The 23,337-nt window shown below is 44.3% G+C and overlaps 1 protein-coding gene across 1 annotated transcript in view; it reads right to left on the bottom strand.

Annotated features, from left to right (window-relative positions):
- HDGFL3 (HDGF like 3) overlaps window positions 1-23,337 on the bottom strand; it is a 32,533-nt gene that overhangs the window by 8,273 nt on the left and 923 nt on the right. The window contains exons 2-4 of the mRNA XM_015872976.2: window positions 4,817-4,893; window positions 1,966-2,104; window positions 525-683 (exon numbers count right to left, since the gene is read on the bottom strand). Coding sequence (XP_015728462.1) covers window positions 525-683; window positions 1,966-2,104; window positions 4,817-4,893 — 375 coding nt within the window. The remainder of the gene's footprint in view (window positions 1-524; window positions 684-1,965; window positions 2,105-4,816; window positions 4,894-23,337) is intronic.

Below are 23,337 nucleotides of genomic sequence, written 5' to 3' on the forward strand. Positions count from 1 at the left end.
ATGGCTCTTCTTCACTCTGATTCTGTTCTTTACTGTACTGAAGTATCTTACAGACAGCACACCTGACCCGACGCTACCTTTTACCTTTTACCACAATATCTGTGGTGGTCACACATCTTCAAGGCAGGAGAAGTAATCTTGAATTCTCCTAGACAAGGACCAAACCTCAGCTGACATTTTGCAAGAGGCACAACTCTAAAAGTACTTAAATAGTTCTTTATGGGGCAATAGCTTTCCAAATGTATCCAGCTCCTCAACTCCTTGAAAAATCTGAGAAACCTCTGGCTACTCTTTCCATACTCCTTCCATATAACTTCCCAAAGCTCAAGAACAGGGTAGAGTATTTCAACTGCTATCTCACCAAGGCTGTCTCAAGCAGCAAGAACACTTTCCCTTGTCTTGGTTGAACACTACAGATATGGCAATGGAATTAAAATGCTGAAGAAGGAAGGACAGATTGCCACGAGGTGCATGATGTACTGATTAGAAATGCACCTGGGTACCAATGGAAAAACTCAGATTACCTTTGAAGTGTAAGATTTTTTTCGTTTTGAGCCTGCTTTTTCGTTCTTTCTTTTGCCTTTTCCATCCTCTTCTACCCGATCACCTTCCTCCTCACTGCTGGCATCTGCTGTATTTCCTCCTTCTCCCTCAGTTTCTGATGAGCTCTGTTGCTGAATTGCCTTTAAAGTAACAATAGTGACAAAGGATAACAATACTAATGTAGATAACACAAATATCACTACAGTCTGTTTTGTAATTGCTGTTCTGAATTAACAGAAAGCCCCAGTATTGAGAACTTACACTTTAATCGTTCTAGACAGGAAGATCTTGGGATATTCTTGCAATTAACAAGAGAAAGGGCTGTAAAGGCAGTTTTCTCAGCCACCACTTGAAAACCGTTATTAGATACAGATCCTGGGATAGCACATTCTGAAGGATTTACACAGAAACTGATCTGATAACAAAAGTGCTTGGACTGGAGAACTCAGTGGAGAGACCTGGCGAGTTCTACTTTGGGCAAAGCTATAGAAACCTCTACATTTTGGCTGAGTAGGGGAGACTTATTCTGGAGAAAAGATGGCTGTTACAGGCTCCCCAAAGGGCAAGAAAAGGTATTAGGAAAAAGCAAACACTGACCAGAAGGCTGAGAGCTCTTTGACAGCCCATCTCCCACAGCCTATTTGCTATAGTTTTTTAAATCCCCAAGTGTATGCAAAACATCTGTAGGGCTGAAAATATGAAACAGGAACAGAGAGGAGCAGCAGCTTGTCTGCAGGTGGTCCGTATCTCTGGTTTGTAGGGCTTTCTGCTAATAATGTAATAGGCGTTTGCTATCTTCTGGAGGTGATTTCTACCTTCAAAGGACCCCATTTTTTAATGAGAAAAGTTCTCTGGCTTTATGCAGCCCACTGACTGCTCTTCTCGCTCCCTCCCCAGCTGTGCTGACTTTTTCCTCCCAACATCCAACAGGGAGAGCTGTTGCACAGCAGCTACAGTCTGGGAACAGCAGCCCCAAACTGCCTTCTCACCCCTCACAACACATGCAGTGGTATCCTATGTGCTATATTTGACCAATGTAAAAATCAAAAGTGCCGTGACCTTGAGGTCTGGGTAAAATACACTAAACCTGATATAAAATAAACAACAGAAAGAAGAAGTTGTGGTTTTGGGGAGCAAACAAAACCTTCCATTTTTAATTCAGCTAAATGTGCTGCAGAATCTTCCCCTCACCACCCCAGAATTTCAGAGAAAGCAAAGGGCTCTGCAGCACCATTAAAGCTCAGTTTGTCACACAGTGCAGGACTGCAGTTGTCTTTCTATTACTCCAATCACCAGCTGTGAAACTTTCTAGCTCCAGCAAAACCAGGCCATTCCATCATCACTCATACAATGTTTACATAGATAAGAAGTCTTCAAAGAAGAAAACAAAGATAAGGAGAAATAGAAGTGAAACTCATTTACCTGATATCCAGTAAACTTTACTCCAGGGTTGTTTTCTATTTCCCACAGGCCTTCATTAAATCCTTTTCGTTTGTTCGACTTCCCAAACTTATCTTTGTATTCTTTATATGGGAAAAGGTCTTTGGGCCCCAGGAACGCACTGCATTTTAACAAAGGTAACATACATTAAAAAAAGGACTTAGACTTCTGTTCAAATTAAAAACATTAACAGAGTAAACGCTTTTCTTATTCTTCTACTCATTCTCATTTTTTTTGTTGTTTTTCATTTTATTTATTCATTCATCCGTCTACCCACTGGCTTTGGGTTACTGCTGTGAGTCTGATTTCATGGACTGGCTCACCATCCCCATGTTTGAAGTTGCAAACTCACGCTGTGTCTCTCTAGAAACAACTAAACCGAGTCTCATTTATTATATTAACTGCTGCTGGGAACTGGCACTCCAACAGTTTATGAAAGGGATTATATGACGTAATTGCCTGCAATAGCAAGAGACCAAACCTCCAATCCTATGTGTTACAATTCCAGAAAGGCCTAAAAATAATACCGTATGAAAAGATAAAGCATTTAAGGAATGCGTAGAACTCAGGGGCAAAACTGTACCCCTCTACTACCAGACAGAAAAAGCAGAGGCATTTATCAGCATCAACACTGCCAGGAAGCCTGGCAGTTTCTGCCATGGAATGAAGCCCCCCACGTGCTGGTTCTGTGCAAACACAATAAAAATGTTCTCTTCCCCAAAAATCTTACAGTTTTGTATAAGAAGAAACAATGGGTGAGTATAGGCAGATGAGTAATACAAGGAAACAATGAGACACACAGGGTGCTTGTGGCCAAATTGTTTTTTCAGACAGCACAGCAAAGGAAGAGTTTGTGCCCTGCTGCTGCGTGTCAGCTACATGCTGTACCAACTAATCTTAGGTACAGACACCACAATGCAGGTGAAAAACAAAAAGAATGGTCATTTATCCTGCTTTGCTTAATTTACAGCACAATTCAAAGCTCTTGTATAAACCTGAAGAAAGCACCATTTTCCTTCCATTGGTTCTCTGTATCTGTGCTCTGTATTGCAGTACAAGGAGAGCTATTCACAGAATTGTAGGGGCTGGAAGGGACCTTCAGAGATTATTGAGTCCAGCCCCTCTGCAAAGCAGGCCCCTAATCATAAGTTACATTAAAAACAGTGAAGTTAAAAACATAAGACAATACTTCATTCCTGCGTGGAAGACTCCATGTCACCAATGATCAGAGCCGAAGAAGTTACATCATCCTACACTATAATCACCTTCCTACTTTCCTGATGATCCCAGCAATTGCAGCTCTCCCTGTGCTGTCTGTTAGCACAGGGTCTGGGAGCCCACCCCTCACCCCTCCGTTATTCTCCTTACATCCTGGGTGCAGAAGCTGCCCATTTATGCAGGTGGGCTCCTGAGGTGCAGTGATCCACTCAACACCAACAAGAACAAGCACTTCTAACACAGATAACAAAGAGAAACCTTAGGAAGCTTTCCATAACTTACCTTAATTTCTCTCAACAGTAACGTATGGAAATATTTATACAGTCTTTTATGTGTGATTCTGTGTACAGTGAACACTGAAAATTCATCCACATCTTTGAAATGCATTCATTGCCACTGGGAGTGTGTAACAGTTTCTACTGCTCAGCTATAAAACTCACGAGCTGCAATCTACAGTTCATTATCAATAGTTGGGCTTCCTCAATTACTACGGCAATAACTACCAAACACTTTCCACTTTCAGATGCTGCAGTGAGATCACAGACTACTGAACTACAAAACAAAAGAGATCAGCAGTTTGGGGCTCACTCATTTGGAATAACAGTGGACAGATATTTGTTTTTCCCCCCCTCAAAATGACTCTCAAGAAAAATGTTTAAAATTTCATTTTGGTTTCTGATTTCGAGGCATCAGAAGTTTATTTTTTGTTTCTCCTTTTAGATAATCTCACGATAGCAGCAGTACTTTACAACATATAAAAGCATCAGATTATTTCACTACAGCAGCAGCAGGAATTAGTTTAACTAGAAGCTATTTTGATTGTGATTATGCAGAAACTATCCTTAAAGTTCTTAAAAATGAAACGTGATATAGGAGCTGGGGACCTTGTTATGTTATGGAATAGCTGCAGAACTCAGAAGAAAACAAAAACATGGAGTATAACTTCAAACCTCTACAACTGAATTTAAATGTGATCAGAATTTCATTTTTTTCATGTCTCCTTTCTTAAGAATTTCCAAAAAGCTCCTTCCTTGCAAGCAGGAAAGCTTTACAATGTAAATATTACATACCAAATAGAAACGGTGATGTTTTAAAAGCCAGCTCAGATACTGTTTAAAATAGACTGGAGGCTGGTTGGATTACAAGGCGAACCTCTGTACTTTGTAGCAATTACTATGGTACCTAACTTCCCTCTCTGTTCTGATCCTTCTCCCTCCCTACGAGGTCAGCCAGCTCTGTTCTTCCATCACTTGTGAGAGCTCCATCCCACAGTATCCCCAGCACAAATCTCAAAGGAATGCATATATTTCAAAGCTATGTGAGGATTGCGTGAGACTCCAGGGTCTGCTTCCTTTCATTTTACTGACGACTGAGTTCTCATCCAGGGCAGGAACCCAAACGTGTCTGAATACAACAGTCTGATCTCTGCTATCATGTACACCTACCTTCAGGTTTTACTCTGGTAAGTTAACACAAACGAGCTGGGCTCTTATGACCTATCTCTAGTCTTCCAATGGCTTTAGTTAGGATTTGTTCCAATAAAAACAGTGGAGGCAACTTCAGCTAAAGCAGAAGATGACAGTCTCAATGGAAAAGACCTTGTTTGTTCACTTACGTTTCATGAGTCCCAAAAAAGAAGATGGGGTATTTATTTGCTGGAGGCTTCACAGCTCCTTCAGGGAGTTCATCAATCTGCAAGACAGAAATGGACACAGCATTACTACCAAGTGTGGGGTCCTGTGGCAGAGCCCCTGCCCAGCTGCAACAAAACACTTCAGAGAGACACCAGAAGACCAGCGGGCAGGCAAAGATTTGATGATTTCATAAGCACTGCAACATGTGAAGGCAATAAAATCAAGTCTGCTCAATTGAACTGTTAAACTTGGATGCTGCCTCCTCAAAGGCTCAGAAGCCTGGAGAGTGATATGTTTGTCTCACAGGGTTCCCTAAATAACTCCTACAGCAAATGGGAACAAATGGCATCTCTGAGTCTCTGGAGCAGCATCACCAGCCCACCTCACACCAGGGGTGACACTGGCACCCAGTGCAGAACACACAACGCACATCAGGGAAGAGGCACCAGCACCCTCCTTCCCCTGGAGCCCCAACACCTGCTTTTGGCCATTCCCCTGCCCCTCCATTTTGTCCAGCTCAAAGTTTACGGTCCCCTGCAACACAACAGCAGAGCCCAGGTGCCTGTCCACACAAACAAGAAACACAGTGCAGCTTCATATAACATGGGCCCAACAGTGGGCATGGTGGTGATGGGTTGATGGTTGGACTGGATGATCTTAGTAGACTTTCCAACCTTACTGGTTCTGTGATTCAATAATCTGGGAGATCTTTTCCAACCTTGATGACTCTAAGACAGTGCCTCTCTTACCAGAAATACTGCTTCTGGGCATGTGTGAGCATCTAAAATGAAGTATCCAGAGAACTCTGGTTAAGAAGTGAGAGCCCAGTGAATCTAAAAATCTACAGGGCAACACTACAGAGCAGGTGAGTGGCTTGCTGCCTGCATCTTAAGCAATCCAGTCTGAACTTAAGCATACAGAGTCCTGCCAAATGTCACTGGAACTGAAAGGAAGGTGCTGACATAGCACTGCCATAAAAAATCTGCTCTTCAGTGCAGCCAGGAGAAGCAACCTGCCTGTTTTCACTCAGGAGACCAGGCCCACATGTGTTTTCCTTCTCTATTCCAGCTGAAGGACCCCAAATACTGAATTCTTGTTGATTAATAAACACCAGATTGTTTTCAAAGGATCTTCTCCTTCACTGCAAAGCATCTGCTGGCTATGCAACTCTCAAAGGACTCTGGGCACTGACACTAATCCAGGTCCTTTTGGTCTTGCTGAAGGAACACTGGTAGGGGACAGAGAAACCAGAGCCATGTTTGGAACATCACAGGGCTCCTCTCTGCAAAAGGAATGGGTGCTCACCTTCTAGGCCTAAGTGGAGCATTCTCTGAAATTATGCCTATATGGGGGATGGATGAGACCTCCAGAACATGTCCTGCAGCCAGGGCCATAACAGTGCAGGCTGTAGCACTGTGCTGGCACCCTTCTCTTATTTAACACAGCCAATGAATTGACAAATAGAAGGAGAATGCACTACTCATCCACACAAAAGGAAGATGCACGTTGCTGGAAGTTGGAGGCTCACATTCAGTTCTCATTCAGCTGCACGTAAGAAGGTACACAAACAACACAACAGGCTGTTGGGGGGGCTCTTCATCACCAGCAATATGCAGGAAAAAGATCGCCAAAGGTATTTTTCCAGAACTCATTATTTTCTGACATTCACTATTGTTTATAAGTAAGTGCCCATAACGTGATTATTAGCTCAATAATTCATGACTTAAATACAGTTATATGACTGTAACAGCGAGAGGAAGTACGAAGGGAAAAACACTGCAAGTCACTTTACAAACTGATAGGATGGCAGGGAGATAATATGTCTCACTCCACAACACATCATGTGCTGCTTGACACCATGCTTCGGAGCAACAAAGGCCATGCTGGCAGTTTACCAAGCTCTGGGGTAATACACCTTGACAGCACTGCAGCCATCCTCCTCTGCGTGGTGACAAGGATGATGTCCAGAGACAGACAAGAGCCCAGAAAAATGTGGGCTCCTGTGACTGAGACAAACAATGTCTGCTGGGACACGACGGGATCTTCGGTTGCTTGAAATGTGGAGCCAGCTCCAGTCTGTGTTACAGCACAGCACAGCCCAGTTACTGCCTCGGCCCTTTAAGGCTTTCTCAGAAAATAAAGCTAGCAGCTGTAAATGATCAGTAATGTGCAGGAATGAAGACATGCTTAGCAGGGAATGCTGACCAGAAGGGAACAGGGATCTTACATCATACACTGTGCTGCACTACAAGGCAGTAAGGATCCTTTCCTAAGCAGCATCCCAGGGCAGTTAAGCCCCTTGTCATAATCCCAGCAACTCACTCTGCTGGCTATGGAGTGGTACCAGACGGGATGCACACGTGTCTGTCACACACCTCTCACCTGCCCCCCACGTCACAGCATATTCCTTTGTTCATCTGAGTGCCCCTCAGACTGGGTATCACTGCAGGGAGCCGTAGGAAACTTTCCATAACTTGTAGAAGTTGGCATGCACACACACGCAGTATCAGTCTGCAGTAAACATCTCAAGGTCAGGCTGCTAATGCTCTCACTCAAATGTTTCGCTGTGTGGCTGAGGTCAGGACTTCTCCTGCCTTTGCTGCTTTTGCCTTGAGCCCCCCAGCTCTCAGGCTTCTCTCTCTTGTACTATAATGGGGCCAAATATGAAGCAGTGACGATGTCTTGCAGCCATTTACATCCATGACAAAAACACCAGGGAATTTAGGGAGGATGAGACCCTCTCTGCCATTCAGGAAGACCTCTTCCACCAGCTGTAAATGAGGGAGCAGGAGATGTGAGCTTTGTGCGCTCTCTGTTCTCAGCACCCCTCCTCAGTCCCCTGTGAACGGCGAGGCTCTAAGTGCTTATTTAGCTGCAGAACAGCCCCAGCACTCCTTGGTGATTGCTGCCGTTTTGTCGTAATGGAAAGCAAGCTGTACAAGCAACCATACTGCAGCCCCCTGCTGCTGCACTCAGTCACAAATTATTCCCATCCTACAAGATGCTTTGGTTAAATAAGCTGAAGATTTGGAGCTGATATTTTTCCCCGTATCAGCAAGATCAAAGGCAGAGAGGGAGGGAAGGAGGGAGGGAGAGAGAGAGAGCGAGCGCGGGTGCATGAGCATACGGGTGAGGGAAGCATCGCTGCTTGGAACCGGGAACAAAAGAGATGAGTGCACCCGTGCTGGGGTGCAGTGCTGTAGTCACAGAAACCTCCCTAACGACTCCATCATCGGGGAGCCAGGCTGCTGCATTTTGCTGCTGGAAGGAAGCAAACAGATTCTATAACCTGCATCCAAAGAGCAGAGCAGCAGGATGCAGCTCACTGCCACAGATGGGGGGAGAGCAGCGCATGGTGCGCAAATCTGATACGTGCAGCGACATGATGGGCAGCCGCTTCCATTATGGCTAAAATTAACACAGGTGGTTTCAGATTGCAAGTTTTATCCCCTTTCCTCCCATCACTATCATCTGCTTAATGAATCACAATCGCTTTTTTTTTTGCACAGCCTCAGCAGAGCTGCACTTCCCAACGTTTGTTTGCCAACCAAGCAGCAGAGCTTTAAAGATGTAACTGTGCTTTTTCATTTGGTAAACAAATGCCAGGCTTCCAGGGTCAGAAATGCTGAACAGAAAACGCAGCCTGGACCTCTCAACCCAGGGCAGGGCTTTATGAAATGGTGTTGCTAGGGGCTACCAGCATGGAAGCAAGAAATCTGCTTGCCTACATTGTGGTGCGCAGACCAGGATGTATAAGCAGCTTGAATATGTTGCTCTCAGTGGTGCTGAGTAATTACTGACCTCTCAGGTAGTGCTCCTGGCCTGCTCTCAGCCTGGCTTCAGCAGTCCTCCCACTGCTCATGCTGGCTCAGTGGCAGAGGGGCTCAGCTGGGGGGCACAGTCCACAGCTGCATCCCCACAGCCCCAGCACTGAGCTGCCCCCCCGGAACAGCAGAACTCCCTGTCCACAAACCATCCCCTGCAGGACAAGGCAGGAGGATCTGCTCCCTGGGAGGGCTGCTGCAGAAGCAGAGGGGGCTGCAGCCCCTCCTGGGTGTTCTGCTCTGCAGAGCTCTGCATTCCCTGTAAAATGGGAAACATGTCTGTGTGACGGAGCCGCAAGCTGTGTCTGTGTGCCTACAGAGAGCAGCTTCCTGCAGAGGCTTACATTACTGCCGCAGCCAAGGCAGAGGCAGTGCTGCCTGGCACAGCAAAGGACATCCCAGGTCCGTCCCATCACTCCAAGGGACCGCAGGGCTGCCCAAAACCCCTGTGCTGCAGATATGCTGCCAGTTAGAAGCATGAATTCCAGTCTGTCGGGGTGGCTCACGGGCCAGAACAGTTCCCAGATCCTGATCCATTATGTCCCAACACAATTCCACACTGACAAAAACCCATAAAAAAATATCTATCAGGTCCACATGAAAGAAAGCTTTACTGCGGCATTCAGAGATGCTTATGTGGGCACCGCAACCGCAAGAACGAGGCCTTTTCTTTTGCAAAAGGAGAGACCTAAAACTGCAGAGCAGCAATCACTGATTGTTTTGACATGCTGTAAATGCCTTTGATTGGCAAAAGTACACAGAAGCATTGCAGAGATCTGTATCTCCCACTGAAATCCCTGGAGTCCCTGCACAGCAGTCAAGCAAAGGCCTATAGTATTTTTGCTGGAAAGTGGTTTGAGCTGCTCACGATTGCCCAACACATGCAAGCAGCTTGATCTTCTGCAGTTAGCTTCTTAGCAAAGCTCTAAACGGATAAGAGCAATACTCTTCAGAATCCATTATTACAATGGGATATTTTGTGTTTCAACAACATGTAGCTTTTATTCACGTGGATTTAATACACTTTTCAATAGCTGACGCTACTGGGAGTCAGCAGCACAGCAATATCTTTTCTAAGCCATTGTTTAAAACATTGCTCAGTAAAAATGTAAAAAAATACATATTTTCCCCCCAAAGGACCCTAAAATTTAAATAATCACAATGATAATTAAAATACACATAATCCAACCTTCTCCAACCTAAACATTTTGTAGCATGGAACTGAACAAAAACCCAACTAGAGCTGGTTGGAGACTGCAGAATTTTGCTCTCCTTTATCAGGACTACACAGTGTTTGAAGCAGAGCACAGCTCTCTCCCTGATGCACATCACATACTAGAACTCGCACTGCGGAATGCTGGCATATGCACTTTTTCACCCATTAAAAGAGATAACTCTGTGAAGGGTGAGACTAGAAGCAGAATCCAGCTTAATTAAGGTGGAATTGCACAGCTACAAAAGTAAAAATTAAGAAAGTCTCTGGGCATGGAAGAGTGCCACCAGCAAAAACAAAAAGCAAAACAAGATTAAAAACAGCAGAGCATACTTTTGAGCACTGCTGAAAATGGCTGAAGGGGATCCTGCAGACAGCCAGAAATGACAATATAAAGACATCAATCCTTTCTTTCTGTGCATGCTCAGGACCTCAACGAGATAGAAGACAATGAAGGGTTAGTTGGAGTCCAAACAATGCTGGCAGGCAGTGTCTCGCTAGGAAAGATGAGCAGTCCTGCAGCTGAGTTCTGCCCCCTTACATCCCTAATTAGCAGCATATTTTTAAGACAGAAAGTTGAAACGCACTTTCTGCAGAGCAGCTTTCATCTTCAGTATGAAAATGGGGTCAAAGCTTAGTTCTGCATGACTAGTACCTGTACTCACAGCTTTGTAGGTAACAGATGTGTTGGTGTGATTCAAGGCCTCCATGAGCTTTCAGGGCTGGAGGACAGGGATGCTGGTGGAGGCTCAGCAGATACAAAGCCTCTGCCAACAGCCTCTGGGATGACGTTGGCCACACTGCTGCTCTCCTTCACTCATTACAAATGGGGACAATGGCACTTCCTACCAAGCACCTGAGGCCCACCGATGAGAAGCGAGGTGTCGCCAAGAGAAGACAGTTTCAGCTGGGTCAGATGAGGATTTCAGGTCACAATCCTCCCACTGCCCACACACCAAAGTTGGGCTATTGCAAAACTACTCCATTTTCTCCAAATGAAATGTTTCCCTGCCACTTATAGCAAAGTAACAGTGCTAACACTGGGAGTTTGGTTTTTTTTTTCCTCCAGTCTGTTTCCTAAGGAAGTGAAAGAATGTGATCACACAACTATCAGCCAGACTCTTACCTGTAATAACTCCAGCCAAGTTGGCCACACTGGACAGAAGAGGAAAAGTCCAAGGTCTACTAAGCATCCCCATGTTTTGTGACAAACAGGCTGTCCATCAGAGGACAGACAGACAAGCAGTGGATACACTGAGAGGCAGCTTGCTGAGCAAGCTGAGCTGCAGTGAGAGCCAGCAGGGAACCCACACAAAGGTGTGCCAGAGAAAAATCATCTTCTTAAGTTTCACGGCTCACAAAATTACTTTTTACTTGTGAAGAGGTGGTGAAAGGCTGTTCATTTCTAACAAACGCCGCCAGTCCTGAGGCACGTTGCATTTACTTCTGATTACCTTTAAGCATAAGCACAGTGATGTCTGATTCTCCTTTGTCTGAATTATCCCTGTTATCAAACTAGATTGCAACATGCATCCAGCTGAACAAACCACTGCGCTCACAAACTCCTCATTGAAGCGTATGATGATGACAACATTTGGTTATTCTACTTTATCATCTTACTACAAATATTTTTGTCTTGAAATATTAAAAGACTGCGAGAAATGCAGATATACAATAATGTGTTTGAAAGACATGCAGAAATAAAATCTAATTAAGCAGTCGAGACACAACAAATGAGAAGCTGTCAGGGCTGAACACACACAAACACCTCATTTTTCTCTTGCCACTCTCTCCTGGTAAGCCAAAGGGACACAAAAATTGCACCATTTCCCTCCCCTACATGCCCAGTGCATCCTGCCCCATCACATCAGATCTGCTGGAAGGAGCGAATGAATAATGCTTTAAGAACATGTGAAGCTGAGGACTATTTGTAGGCCTTCAATACGTATGCTAGGATGTTACTATTTCATTCATGTTTCTTGTTTGTTTGTTTGTTGTTTAAGGAAGAATGTGCTATTCATACAATTGGACATTTTGCTCAGTCAGTTTGATCAGAACCTTTCCAGCCAGATGCAGCATGCCCAGGGCACTGACATTTGCTTATATAACACTACCAAGTTTTGTACTCAAAGTCCATCGGCTCCACCTGCCCATTGTTCTGCACTTCCCCGTCCAAGTTGCTACTGGAAGAAGTGTTGCTGGTCCTTAACACTCACTTTGCTATGCTTAAAGATAAAAGGTAAGCACCTTTCTGGAGGGCTGCAATCTCCCCCCAACTCAGCTGTCTGCATTTACTATTTCTTTTCCAATGCAAAGCACTTCCCCAAAGACTCGGTTAAGAAAGACAGAATGGCACATATCTCAGGCTGAGGAGTACTGCAAGCTCAGGTGCAAGATCTGTCCCAGCTTCCCACAAGGTACACAGAGCCCTGTTGACACTACAGCTCATGTTTAGAATTGTTTTGAGTACGGAAATGTGAAGGTATGAACCCGCAGCTTACAGGGCATAGACACAAAGATCTGAGAGACAGAGAAGGAAACAGCCTGACTCACCTGCTGCAGTGAGGTGCCAGCTTGGGGACCTGGGAGGTTGCAGCCACCTGGACCTCTGGGATCAGCAAACCTTCCCCCTCCAGGACCTGTTTTGTTAGCTGTATGCGCAGCTAACAAGTACAAATAACATCAGAGGACTGCAGCAATCCTCACTGAGGTGACTCTACAGCAGTTTGAAGATCTGAGTCTGGAATTGCAATCACTAAATGCCATTGGCATCCAGGTCTAATTATTTTGTTGTGCAAATCACATGTACAACAACATGTAGTCAGTCCATGGGGAATAAGAAACCACAAACTACCTGCAAGCCAATGAGACAGAGTGGTCTGCAATCACTTCTCACTCAAAGTCAGGCTTTCCTGCTAACTGCTGACAAACTACAGATCTGTACCTGCAAAAGAGTAAAAGGACACAGCCTTGGGTCACCGTAAGCTGAGCAGTTGTCCTTTAACAGCGGTTTTCATCACTGCCCCAGCCTCTGCTATGGCACAACCTAACTGATGGAGCCAGCACACTGTTTTGCTTTAACTTCTTAATGCACTGGTGAAGGCATGTACCACGTCCAAGCCATCTTTCGCAACCACAGCTGTAGCTCTTAATGCTTGTACTTTTTATCCTACAGACCCCAGCTCCACCCCACACAATGGCAGTCCCTTCCAGCTGACCTGTCCTGCAGCCAGCTCTGACATTCCTGATATGACACCAGGTCAAGTGCATTGCCACCTCTAACAAAGGAGTAAACCAACACTCCATCCAGCAGCAAGTGTTTCAGGAGAAGGAAAAGCTTCTCATTAAAAAATTGCTCCCCTTGCTCCCACATCTGCTGAGGAAGCTGGTATTCTTCTTAACATATTGCCACTAAAATCTTTATTATTATGAGCTTCTAGAAACGTAACAGTGAGGAGCTTGATCCTGCAGCACAGCTGGGCACGCAATTTGGCAGCACAAACAAAGCCTCTGCCTTTGTGTGATCAGGTCCCATCCAGCACAATAACATGGCAATTATACACACAGGTGAATCCACTCATTTGTAAGGCAGGCGATGGCATAAAACATCTTGCAATAGACAAGGAGAAAACATTCACAGCATTTTAATGCTTTAGAGCCTTGTCTGACAACTGTGTCTTCTCTAATCGCTGTTCATCTCTTAACCTGGAACTCTCATCATTTCACCAGAAGCACCAATTCAAAAAAGCTGTGCAGAAAACTGACCTGCTCCCTTAATGGCATCAGAAAGCTGCAAAGCAGAGTATCTCAAACAAACGTGGAGAAAGCAAAATATTAACAGACAGGACAGGCTTATTACAGGTGACGTATTGCTGCAGACATTAAAATTCTAGCCACGAGGCTTAATAACTTTATGCTACCTTCCTCTAAAGGCTGCGACAGAAATACCGTGTGACAAAGAAAAATAAAGCTCACACAAGAGGGAGATCTTGAAAAATAACTCCTGATATAAAGCAGCAAAAGGGAATACCTGAGAATGCAAACACATGTGTGTCACCTGATCCAGGCTCCATACGAAAGGAATTATCTGTGGAGTTTGGTGCACTGCTAATATCTTACAAAAGCCCTGGTATTTGGAGAGGCACTGCAGTGAGGAATGTCATCTTTTATTTTTTTTCCTCTTTGAGATGAATGCCTGCCTTCCCCCCAAGGCGCTGGTGTTTCTGCAGGCAGGGCACCACACATGTAAGTGGTTTTATTGAAAACAAGGGATCTTTGTGCAGTTGAACTCTTTAGCTTGCTTTGGGACACTGTCTTTTGAGATCGCAACTAGAGGGAAAAGCATTTTCCTTCTGCTGTTATGTAGCAACCAGAGCAGTGACCCTCCAGCCCAGCAGCTGGTCCTGCATGGGGCTGCTCCTCATCAGTAGGGTGAGCTGGACTGAGAACAAGGACATGGTGCTAAGCTACAGCAACCTCCATAGTACTAACACTTCCATATGCAGCTAATCCCGAGTGAATGCTGCCTAATTGGATCCCAGACAACACTGTATCACGAAGTCCTTGCATAAATACAAATGTACACGGAGTCAGGTAGAAAGAGGGACATCTGGGATGAAAACCAGAGAGCAACCGACCAGTTTAAGCAAACAAGATGCCACGATAGTAGGGCAGATTGCCTGGCATGAGCTGCCTTGCTTGGGTTCCTTGTTGCCCGGATCTGTCTCCATGCTCTGGATGAGGCAGCACAGGGCAGCAGGCTGGGAGCTTCACAGCACCACAAAGGTAACCTCATGCTTGTGTGTGTGTATGAACATGCTGCCACTCCCCCAAAACCAGCGACAGTGAAATGGATCTGACAAATGACTCAGAGTACTGGGTCTGTGAGAAATGTGAGCTGCAACGGCAAACCAAAACTTAGACTGCAAAAGGAAAAGGCAAACACATCTGGGAAAATGGGTTGGCAACCTAAGAGAGAGAAAGATGGAAGCAGCAATACTACAGGAAGCCAATAATGGACAGCCAATGTGCTGCAAAGGTCAGGGCAGCGTGCAGAAATCCCACATGCAAACACACATCCTGCTGGAGCGGGCAGACACCCGCTGCGTGACCGCACCCAGGAAAACAGTTTCAGCAGGACGGCCAGGAGGGCTGGTAAAAGCTGAAGGGAGCGCATGATGCACACACATCCAGGTGCCAGCACATGACACAGCAGCAGCCAGCAGGGCTGAAGGGACTGATTCAGTGCTTAGCAATAACTGACACCCAGGAATAAGGCCGTGCATGGGCACCTTGCCTCCACCCCGCCACACTCAGACACCACACAGCTCAGCCTTCACAGCACCTCCTTGAAAGGAGGAAGGACACAAAGCCCAGCCTGAGGCACAGGGCTCTGCTTCCTGCTGTCACCTGACAGCAGGCCTGTCACACAGCCTAGTTTACATGCCACTTGATCAGGGCTTCCTTCCCTCCCGCCCCATGGAAGATACTGATACGTGCTGTGGAAAAGGTAAACCATTAAGTGCCCGACATCTAAAGCTCTCCCATGAAGAAGGAGCAACCAAACAGCAGGTTAGGGACATGGGGAATGGCTACGTTTGGCTGGTTGGTTCTTTCAGAGGTACCAGCCTGTCCTCCTGCATTCATAGAAGGGCTGGTTCACAGAACCCACTCATGGAGGCTCGAGCACTGCACAGCCTAAGGCTCAGGGAGACAAAGAGAAATTGGCAAAAAAAAAGAGCTGCTCGAATCTAATGACTTTCAATGCAGAATGCATAAATCAATCAGGAGATGGACTGGAAGATCAGTACTGTTCTTTGCAATGATTTGTTCCGCTATCTGCATATTCCTGCTTCTCCCACCTGGTCTGCACATCCAGACGGACGTTTCAGATCTGTTTAAAAGCAGCTCCACAAGCAGAGCTTTCCGAGCCCAAAGATTACAAAGTTACTGAGTCCCAAAGGATACGCAGTTTCCTTGATGACCTGTGTGACAAGGCAGCGATCCTGCAGGGTCCCTACACAACCTGGAACTCCTCCCCTCCTCCCCGACCCTAACCCTGCTGCATGCAGGATGCTTCGTTAACTGATAGTCTTACAGAAATTCTCTGGCATATGAAATTCCTTGCTCTGCTTTCCCTCTTTTGTTACATGATGCCTTCTATTCGAGCAGCCAAACCAGAGCTGGCAAATGGTCTCTCTAGGTTTTTTACATGTTGCTGCAAGGCAAAATAAACAGTTGTTTCCAGTTTACATTTTCAGGGCTACAGATGTACGTTAATTATCCTTTCAGCCTGCTAATGAAAAACTGAAAGGGATCTAAATGTGTTTTTCTCAGGTGGACCCCAAAGTCTGTGGATGCCTGTCCCCTCCAGCTGTGGGCTTTGTGCTACCCAGAGCAAGGTACAAGGTCTCCTCCTTTCATGTTGACTCTGAAGGCATTTACAGATTTCAGCAAGGCTTTATAAGAGGCCATGAGATGGGGATTAAATCTTGCTGAAATCCAAGAACTTCATCTGTTTTTTTTTTAGTGCAGCAAAGATACAGCATGGGCTGACCTGAGAGCATCTGAAGGACAGGGCACTTCAGAATGAGGCAACAGGAACTATATTGTAACATGGGCCATTCATTCATTCATTAAAATGCTGCAGTATTTAATCAAAATCCAACCTTCCTTTTGTTTTCTGAAACAACAGATTAATATAAAATAAAAACCACCAGGTCTCATATGCTGTTCAGACAAAAATACATATTATCAAGCCTCTCCTGTCAAACAGCCTGAGTAGAAGAAAGAAGAACTGGATACGAAACTGCAGTTTATTTCCAGTTTGGGTATCAGGTTTAGAACTGGCTGTTAAACAAAGAAACAAAACAATCTTAGAAATGCAAAGGCAGTAATACAGGGACCTTCCCCAGAGGAGGAAGTAAGGATCCATTTCCTTCTTTAAGTTTTAGAAGCTTTAATTCACGATACTCACTCGTCTGCCAAATATTTCTTGGAATCTTTAAAATAACTGTTTATTCTAGTTGTTCCTACCGTGCTTCAAGCCAAACTACTGGGCTCTCCCCTGTTGATGCTGCCTCTTTCAGAGTCCACAGTCAAGAGCAGCGCTAACATGGTGAGGTGTGACACCCATTAAGCACCTATCACTTATATGAGTTTGCATACACATACGTACAGAGTAGGTATGCACATAGACACCCATACATACCCACTGTATCTACAGGTCAGAGATACAGGCGACACAGAGGGCAGACTTCAAAAGTGCTAATGCACCTACACAAGCAGCATGACATTAGCTAATTCCCAGCACCTTCACAAAGCCAGCTCCACATCCTCTTCCTGCCCGCTCCACAAAAGCTATTTTCCAGTGTTTGTTGCTATATTTACCACTTGAATTACAGTATTACTGAGAGGCCTCAGGCAGCCTCGTTCTCCCTGATGCCTTTTGTACAATGGGAAGGTCTGCACTGCTCAGTTAGCTTGTTTGAACAGTTAGCCTGGCCAAAAGCTCTACACTGTCATCACTTTTCCAGCACTATCAGGAAATCCTTCCACCTGCCCTCAGATGACAACTATATACACTTACTGACAGCAGTCACTGGCTTGTAATATTTTTATCACCCTAAATGCAGGAAGACTATTGTCAATTAGTATTACGATGGGGAAAGCAGGAAATGAAGAGTTAAGACTGCAGACAGCCTTGTTCTGCTGCCTATGCTTCATTCCATTAGGTTCTCCTAAGAGGTTCTCCACCACAACAATGAAAAGAGGAGATGTGTCAATTAATGCATGTAATGGGAACTAACAGAAAGGACACATGCGTTGACTTGACAGTCTACTGAGTTCCCTGAAAGGACAAAGAATGTATCTATCTAGTTAATTACTCAGTAGCTTCAGCATGGGAAGGAAAAACATCTACCAAAAAGCGTGCATGGAACGAGTATGAAAATCTGTAAGTGCTTATTGCCTCTAAACTTGTGAGTCAACTGTCTTCGTTCTGGACTAGCTTCATTTCCACTTACAAAGCATAGCACTGCAAGAGAAAATTATTCATCTATTGTCATTTACACAAAAAGATCAGACTTGCACATTTGAGGATTGTTATTTAAACTAATTAAAAAGACAGAGAGAGAGATGCAAGGAAGTGAATTTTAAATAAGTTCCCCCAATATTCCTGCCTGCGCTAATATCAAACATAGAACATCTCGGCCCCAAAATGATTCGTTTGCCAAACAAGAGCAATTGGAAAGGTTTTACTTACAGCTTATGATCCAATTATATGTATAAAGACGGCTCCTTTTTAAGCTACAATCCTCAGATGAAATCTGTTTATAAGTCACACTTAAAACAGAACACAAGAGTATGGATAAACAACAGCAGTTGCTGAGGTTCCCCACCTTACAAACACTGGGAGAGTTCACACTTCACTCCTTGTTATTTTTGTTTTAGGAAATGAAGGAAACAGTGCTCTGTGCTGATGAACTCACTGAAAAGGCACTCACACCCACCCTAAATATGACCTGATATTTGCAAATATAAGTTTAAGTGTGAGTTCTCTAAGCAACAAGTGTCAACCAGGTGCATGTTTAGATGGTAAAAAAGAGCTCCACAAAGATCTCGCTGCATTAAATAACTCCTTTCAGATGCAACACAACTGAATTCAAGGGAGTGCTGTGTGAAGAAGCCAACACCTTCAGAGTCAGTTCCTTGGTCAGTCCTTAGCAGTGATCAGCAAATCCTGTCTCAGCCCAGAAAGGAGCAGAGACCTGCTGAGAAAAACTGCTTACAGCTCTTTGAGTAGTGATGTATGAGAGAGGTACATAATTAAAGAGGGACAGAGTAGGAAAGAGCCCAGAGTTGGTACAAGAAAAGTCACAGGAGACTCATATTTAGTAACACGGCAAAAGTGATGTCATAGAACAGAGCAACCAAATGGGAAAAAAGGAGAAAAGCACATGGTGAAGGACTGGACAGGTCCCAAATGGCCAAGGAGAAAAAGATTGCAGACTGTGTTTTGGCAGAAAAACACAGAGAAAGATCTGTTGTCTATTTCTGATGGACCCTTTGAAGTTTTCTGGATCTAATCTGATTTTTGCCTGTCATTCTTTGCCAAAAAAGATAAACCTTGCCAGGGAAAACCCACCTTCCCTTATCCTCAAGCTAATAAGAAAACAAACGGTCTGTTTTAAATATCAAACACTTAAAATGTGCGGTTTTTCTTCTGCGATGTGTTTGAGACTTTGATATTTCCAAGCTGCCATACTTGCAACGGACCCAGCTTGTTCCTGGCTAAGTCTCTTGTGTTTGACCAAATTCAATCAGAACACAGGCCTTGGTCCACAGCTGTCACCCCACCAGCTCCATCTGTATATATGGAGATACAGGTTTCTTTTCTGAAACATCTGTGTGTCAGTGCCCAAAATGCCTCCCCCCCACACCCAAATTCTGTACTGAAAGTCTTCTGGAATTCTGTCACTCAGTAATAGCAATTGCTTTTAATATTCTCCAATAATGTATTAAACTATAACACCGCTGTATTATAAGCCTTATCTTTTTAGCGTCCAGTCTACCAAAATCTCATAAGCATAATCTTACCTTTCAGCCCTTCCCTTGGGTTGCTTTAGCTCTTACTTTAAGGTGTCATGTCTTGCTGTGTGTGGGTCTGCTCAACAAGACTGAAGACTCATTCAGCTCAAAATTATCATGCAACCATCCCCACATTTATGATGCCGGGCCTGCCACAGATACCAATTTCTATTTACTACACACTGCTGTAAGCACTGCACTGAAAATTTTATACCTATTTGCAGCTCTAACATGTTAAAATGCCCCAAATGCCATTTTGCAATCACTGCAGGCAGATGCTTTTTAACAGTGCTATTCACATATGAGGATTATCAGATAACTCGCAAAGCTGGAGCTCAAGTAGGTGCTAATTCAAAGGAAAATAAAGGCACTGGGCAGGAGGAAGACAGGAACAGGCAGTCAGAAAACAGCACATTTGTATTCAGAAGACAGTAAATACACCTTTGAACCAGTTGCTGTGGCACTGCCACTTTAAAGCTGTGTCCTCCTCCCAGCATGGAACACTCTTCCTACCCCCTGTACACAGACACACTGCTACACACACTGCTCTCCAAACACTGGGTTACCTGCTTGGATTTCCTCTTGCCCAGATCAATGTAACCATCCCCACACAGACCATCTACCCAAATCTACTTCTTGCCTCCCCAGCTGTACGAGGCCAGATTTCCATTCAGTAATGGCACCAACCATTTACCAGGGCATGCTCTTATTTTATTGAGGTCATTCCAGATTTTTTTTTCCTCCTCTTTCTACAGCTGCATTAACAGCTTCCTTCCTATTTTTAAAGCAGTAGCTAATTTCAGCAACTAAGTGCTTATTGTTTCTTTCAGGGTCACTCATAAAACAAACACCATTATTGATCTCTCTGAATCCACCACCAATTTTTCCCTTTTATCTCATCTGAGTGTCTATTCAATGGGCAATTTCTCAATAATACAAGACATCCAGGCTAGATAAACCAGGGTATCCAAAGAAAGAGATCTTTCTGTCCACGTGTGCTAATACAACTCGTATTACAGCAGTAGCCAAGCAACTCATAAGTGTGAGTGGTTTTTGTCTCCACAGCACCCTTTCAGAGGGAAAAGAGCTATTACTTGTCCTTTAAAATAGGGAACTAAGACACAGAGTGCTGTGGTCCCTCAGATGCAAAGACAGTTCACAAGATGTAGAATGAAATGAATCCTTTTTTCCCTATATGTTAAGCAGAGCAGCATCTTCCCTGTGTTTCCACGTGTACCCTTGGCACACGGTTGCTTATTTGTTGGATTACAGGACTGATGACCTGAACAGTTGGTATTTATCGTGTATTTTCAATCAGTACCTGAACACAAATGACACTAAAGGTGAACACAAAAAAAAAAACCTGTTAGACTGAACTGCTGCAGTACTTTATCTGGTCTGACTATTAAGATTCAACATCATTCTTGGAGCCTAAGCCCTAAACCTACTCACGGTCCCACAGTTAAGCTAAAGGACATTCTGGCTTTGCTCCAAAGAACATGATACCAAAATGCAAAGCAGCCCTTCCAGATGGTAGGACCTGAGTGACATCTTCCACACACCAGCAATCTAAAAGCATCTTTGAAGACAGTGCACTTATTCACCAGTTCTACTTGAATGAGACATGCAAAGATAGAAGATTTACTGGCCATTACCACTTCAGCTAAGTGTAGCAAATTTGGTTCTTTGCAAATTAATCCCAGATTGATTCACAAAGAAACATTAAATGCAGTTTGGCTGCTATCATAACGCACCATCAATCATTAGACAAAGTTTTTTCAATGGTCCCTCTGTATATCATCACTATCTGGCCACTTTCTTTAAGACTTCTCACTCTTTTCCTACAGCAATGAAAGACAGCCTTGTTCCTGTGACCAGCATACCCTCAAAGAGAGGCTGGAGAGCTAATGGCCTTGGACCAGAGACTGCTGCCTATGGTGGATGTGTCTGTAGCGTTGTGCCACATGGGGGCTGTGCCCACAAGCATTATACCTAATAAGACAAGAGAACTGAGCTAGATCCAGGTTCAGTGCAGCTCCTGGAATCTGAGCTAGCTTTTCTGCATGACAGTACCCATGCACATGGAAACACACAGTCGATTAAGAACCAGGACAGTTGTGCCTGTGCACTTCATTATAGGGCAGGCTTTCTTGTCCTGCTTTAGCACCTCTCAGCTCTATTAAAGACAGTTTGAAAAGTATGTTCCTGCACAGGAAATTCCTGCCAAAGGCTCCGGAGATGCGAAGTGCCATGTGGTAGGGACAACAATATTGCCATTTTAATGTGTTGTGACTTAAGTTAGTATATTAGCAGCAAAATAGATTGATTTTCACACGAGAATACAAAACCCAAACATGCCAATTATGTAAAGAAGTAGGTAGCAAACACTCAAAGATTAGGAAGCAAGTAAACCCCTGGATAAAGGGCATTCAATTAATCAGAATATCTGTCTCAACTTAGACAATTCTCCTCTTCTCATACAGGTATCATAATGTTTTCTGGGAAACAAAACCAAGACCAACGTCATGACCAGGATTTCCCTTCACTTAAGGAAGAGCATATCAGGCAAAACCTGGCAACAAAAATGAGGTAAAATCCTAGTAAGGACAACACAAATTTTTAACACACATTAGCTTCAGGCAGATATCAACATAGTCTCACATGGAGTTTATATGTCACCACATTGCATGCAACAGGAGCAGCACATTCAGAGATGTTTGACATCCAGGCCAACTACATCCCAGCACCAACGCCCCCCATCCCGCCTGATGATCAACTCTGGGCTCTCTACACCTTCCACCTCAGCTTGCTAAGTCATGTTCAAATGAGAGACTGCTTTACCTTCACTTGAACTTCACATCCTGTTAGTCTGTACAAAGGAAGTGAGTTATGATGTTAACAGCACACCTATTTTTTCCAAACACTTTCTTGGATATTATTGTCATTTTCATACCTATTTAGACACCTAGTCAAAGGCTATGACCAGTTGTGTAGTGTATAATTATTCTTCTTATAGGAAAAACTCTCACTGAAACAAAAGGGCCCTTTCTGCTAATAGGTAAACAAATGGGAGTTCATCAGAGGTTCAAAAAGGAAAGGGATTAACATGCTTCCATGTGGCTATGGTCTCAACTGTTCCAATTAAAACTTTCACAGTAAATTAAACCATGACAGAGGTAAGAATGAAGTCAATTTTTTGTGGATTGTGCTATTCCACTGACATAAATTGCCATTATTAGGTAGTATATTCAGCAATCTGTATAACAACAGAGTAACATGACCACAACCCAGCGTTGATTGTTTGGCCTTTTGAATGCTAATTTTGGTCTGCTCTGCCAAAACAACTGAATGTACCACCTTATTTACACACCTCTACATAATTAGAACTCTCTCTCTATTCCTCCTTTACCGACCTTTGCTTAAGCCTGTGGTGCTGGCCTTCACTCCTTGTAGTGTTGGATGTCCAGCACCACTTGGCTGCTCCCTCAGCGGCGCTCAAAGCCTTTCCAGTCATTTTTCACTACTTACACTCATCCTCTCCAAGGACTCCCTTCTTAAGGGTAATGTTAGATGTCAGCCCATCTTGATCCTGCCCATCTCTGTTTTCCTACACGCCGCACTCAACACTTCATTGCATTCATGCTCTCATACGCTAGAACCACCAGCAACTTTCATTGACTAGAAAATGATGGTACCAACTACCACGGGATTGCCCCAGGAAGGTTGGAGAGGACAACAAATAAATGGACTCCTACTGCTCAATGCCTGCTAACAAGTTCAAACAACACATTACCCAAGGCATATACACAATAGTGACCAAAACTGGGGGAAGGGACAGCCTTGTGTGCGTGCCATGATACCAGACCCCCCTGGAGAA

This window comes from Coturnix japonica, chromosome 10, assembly GCF_001577835.2.
Source record: "Coturnix japonica isolate 7356 chromosome 10, Coturnix japonica 2.1, whole genome shotgun sequence".
Classification (NCBI taxonomy): Eukaryota; Metazoa; Chordata; class Aves; order Galliformes; family Phasianidae; genus Coturnix; species Coturnix japonica.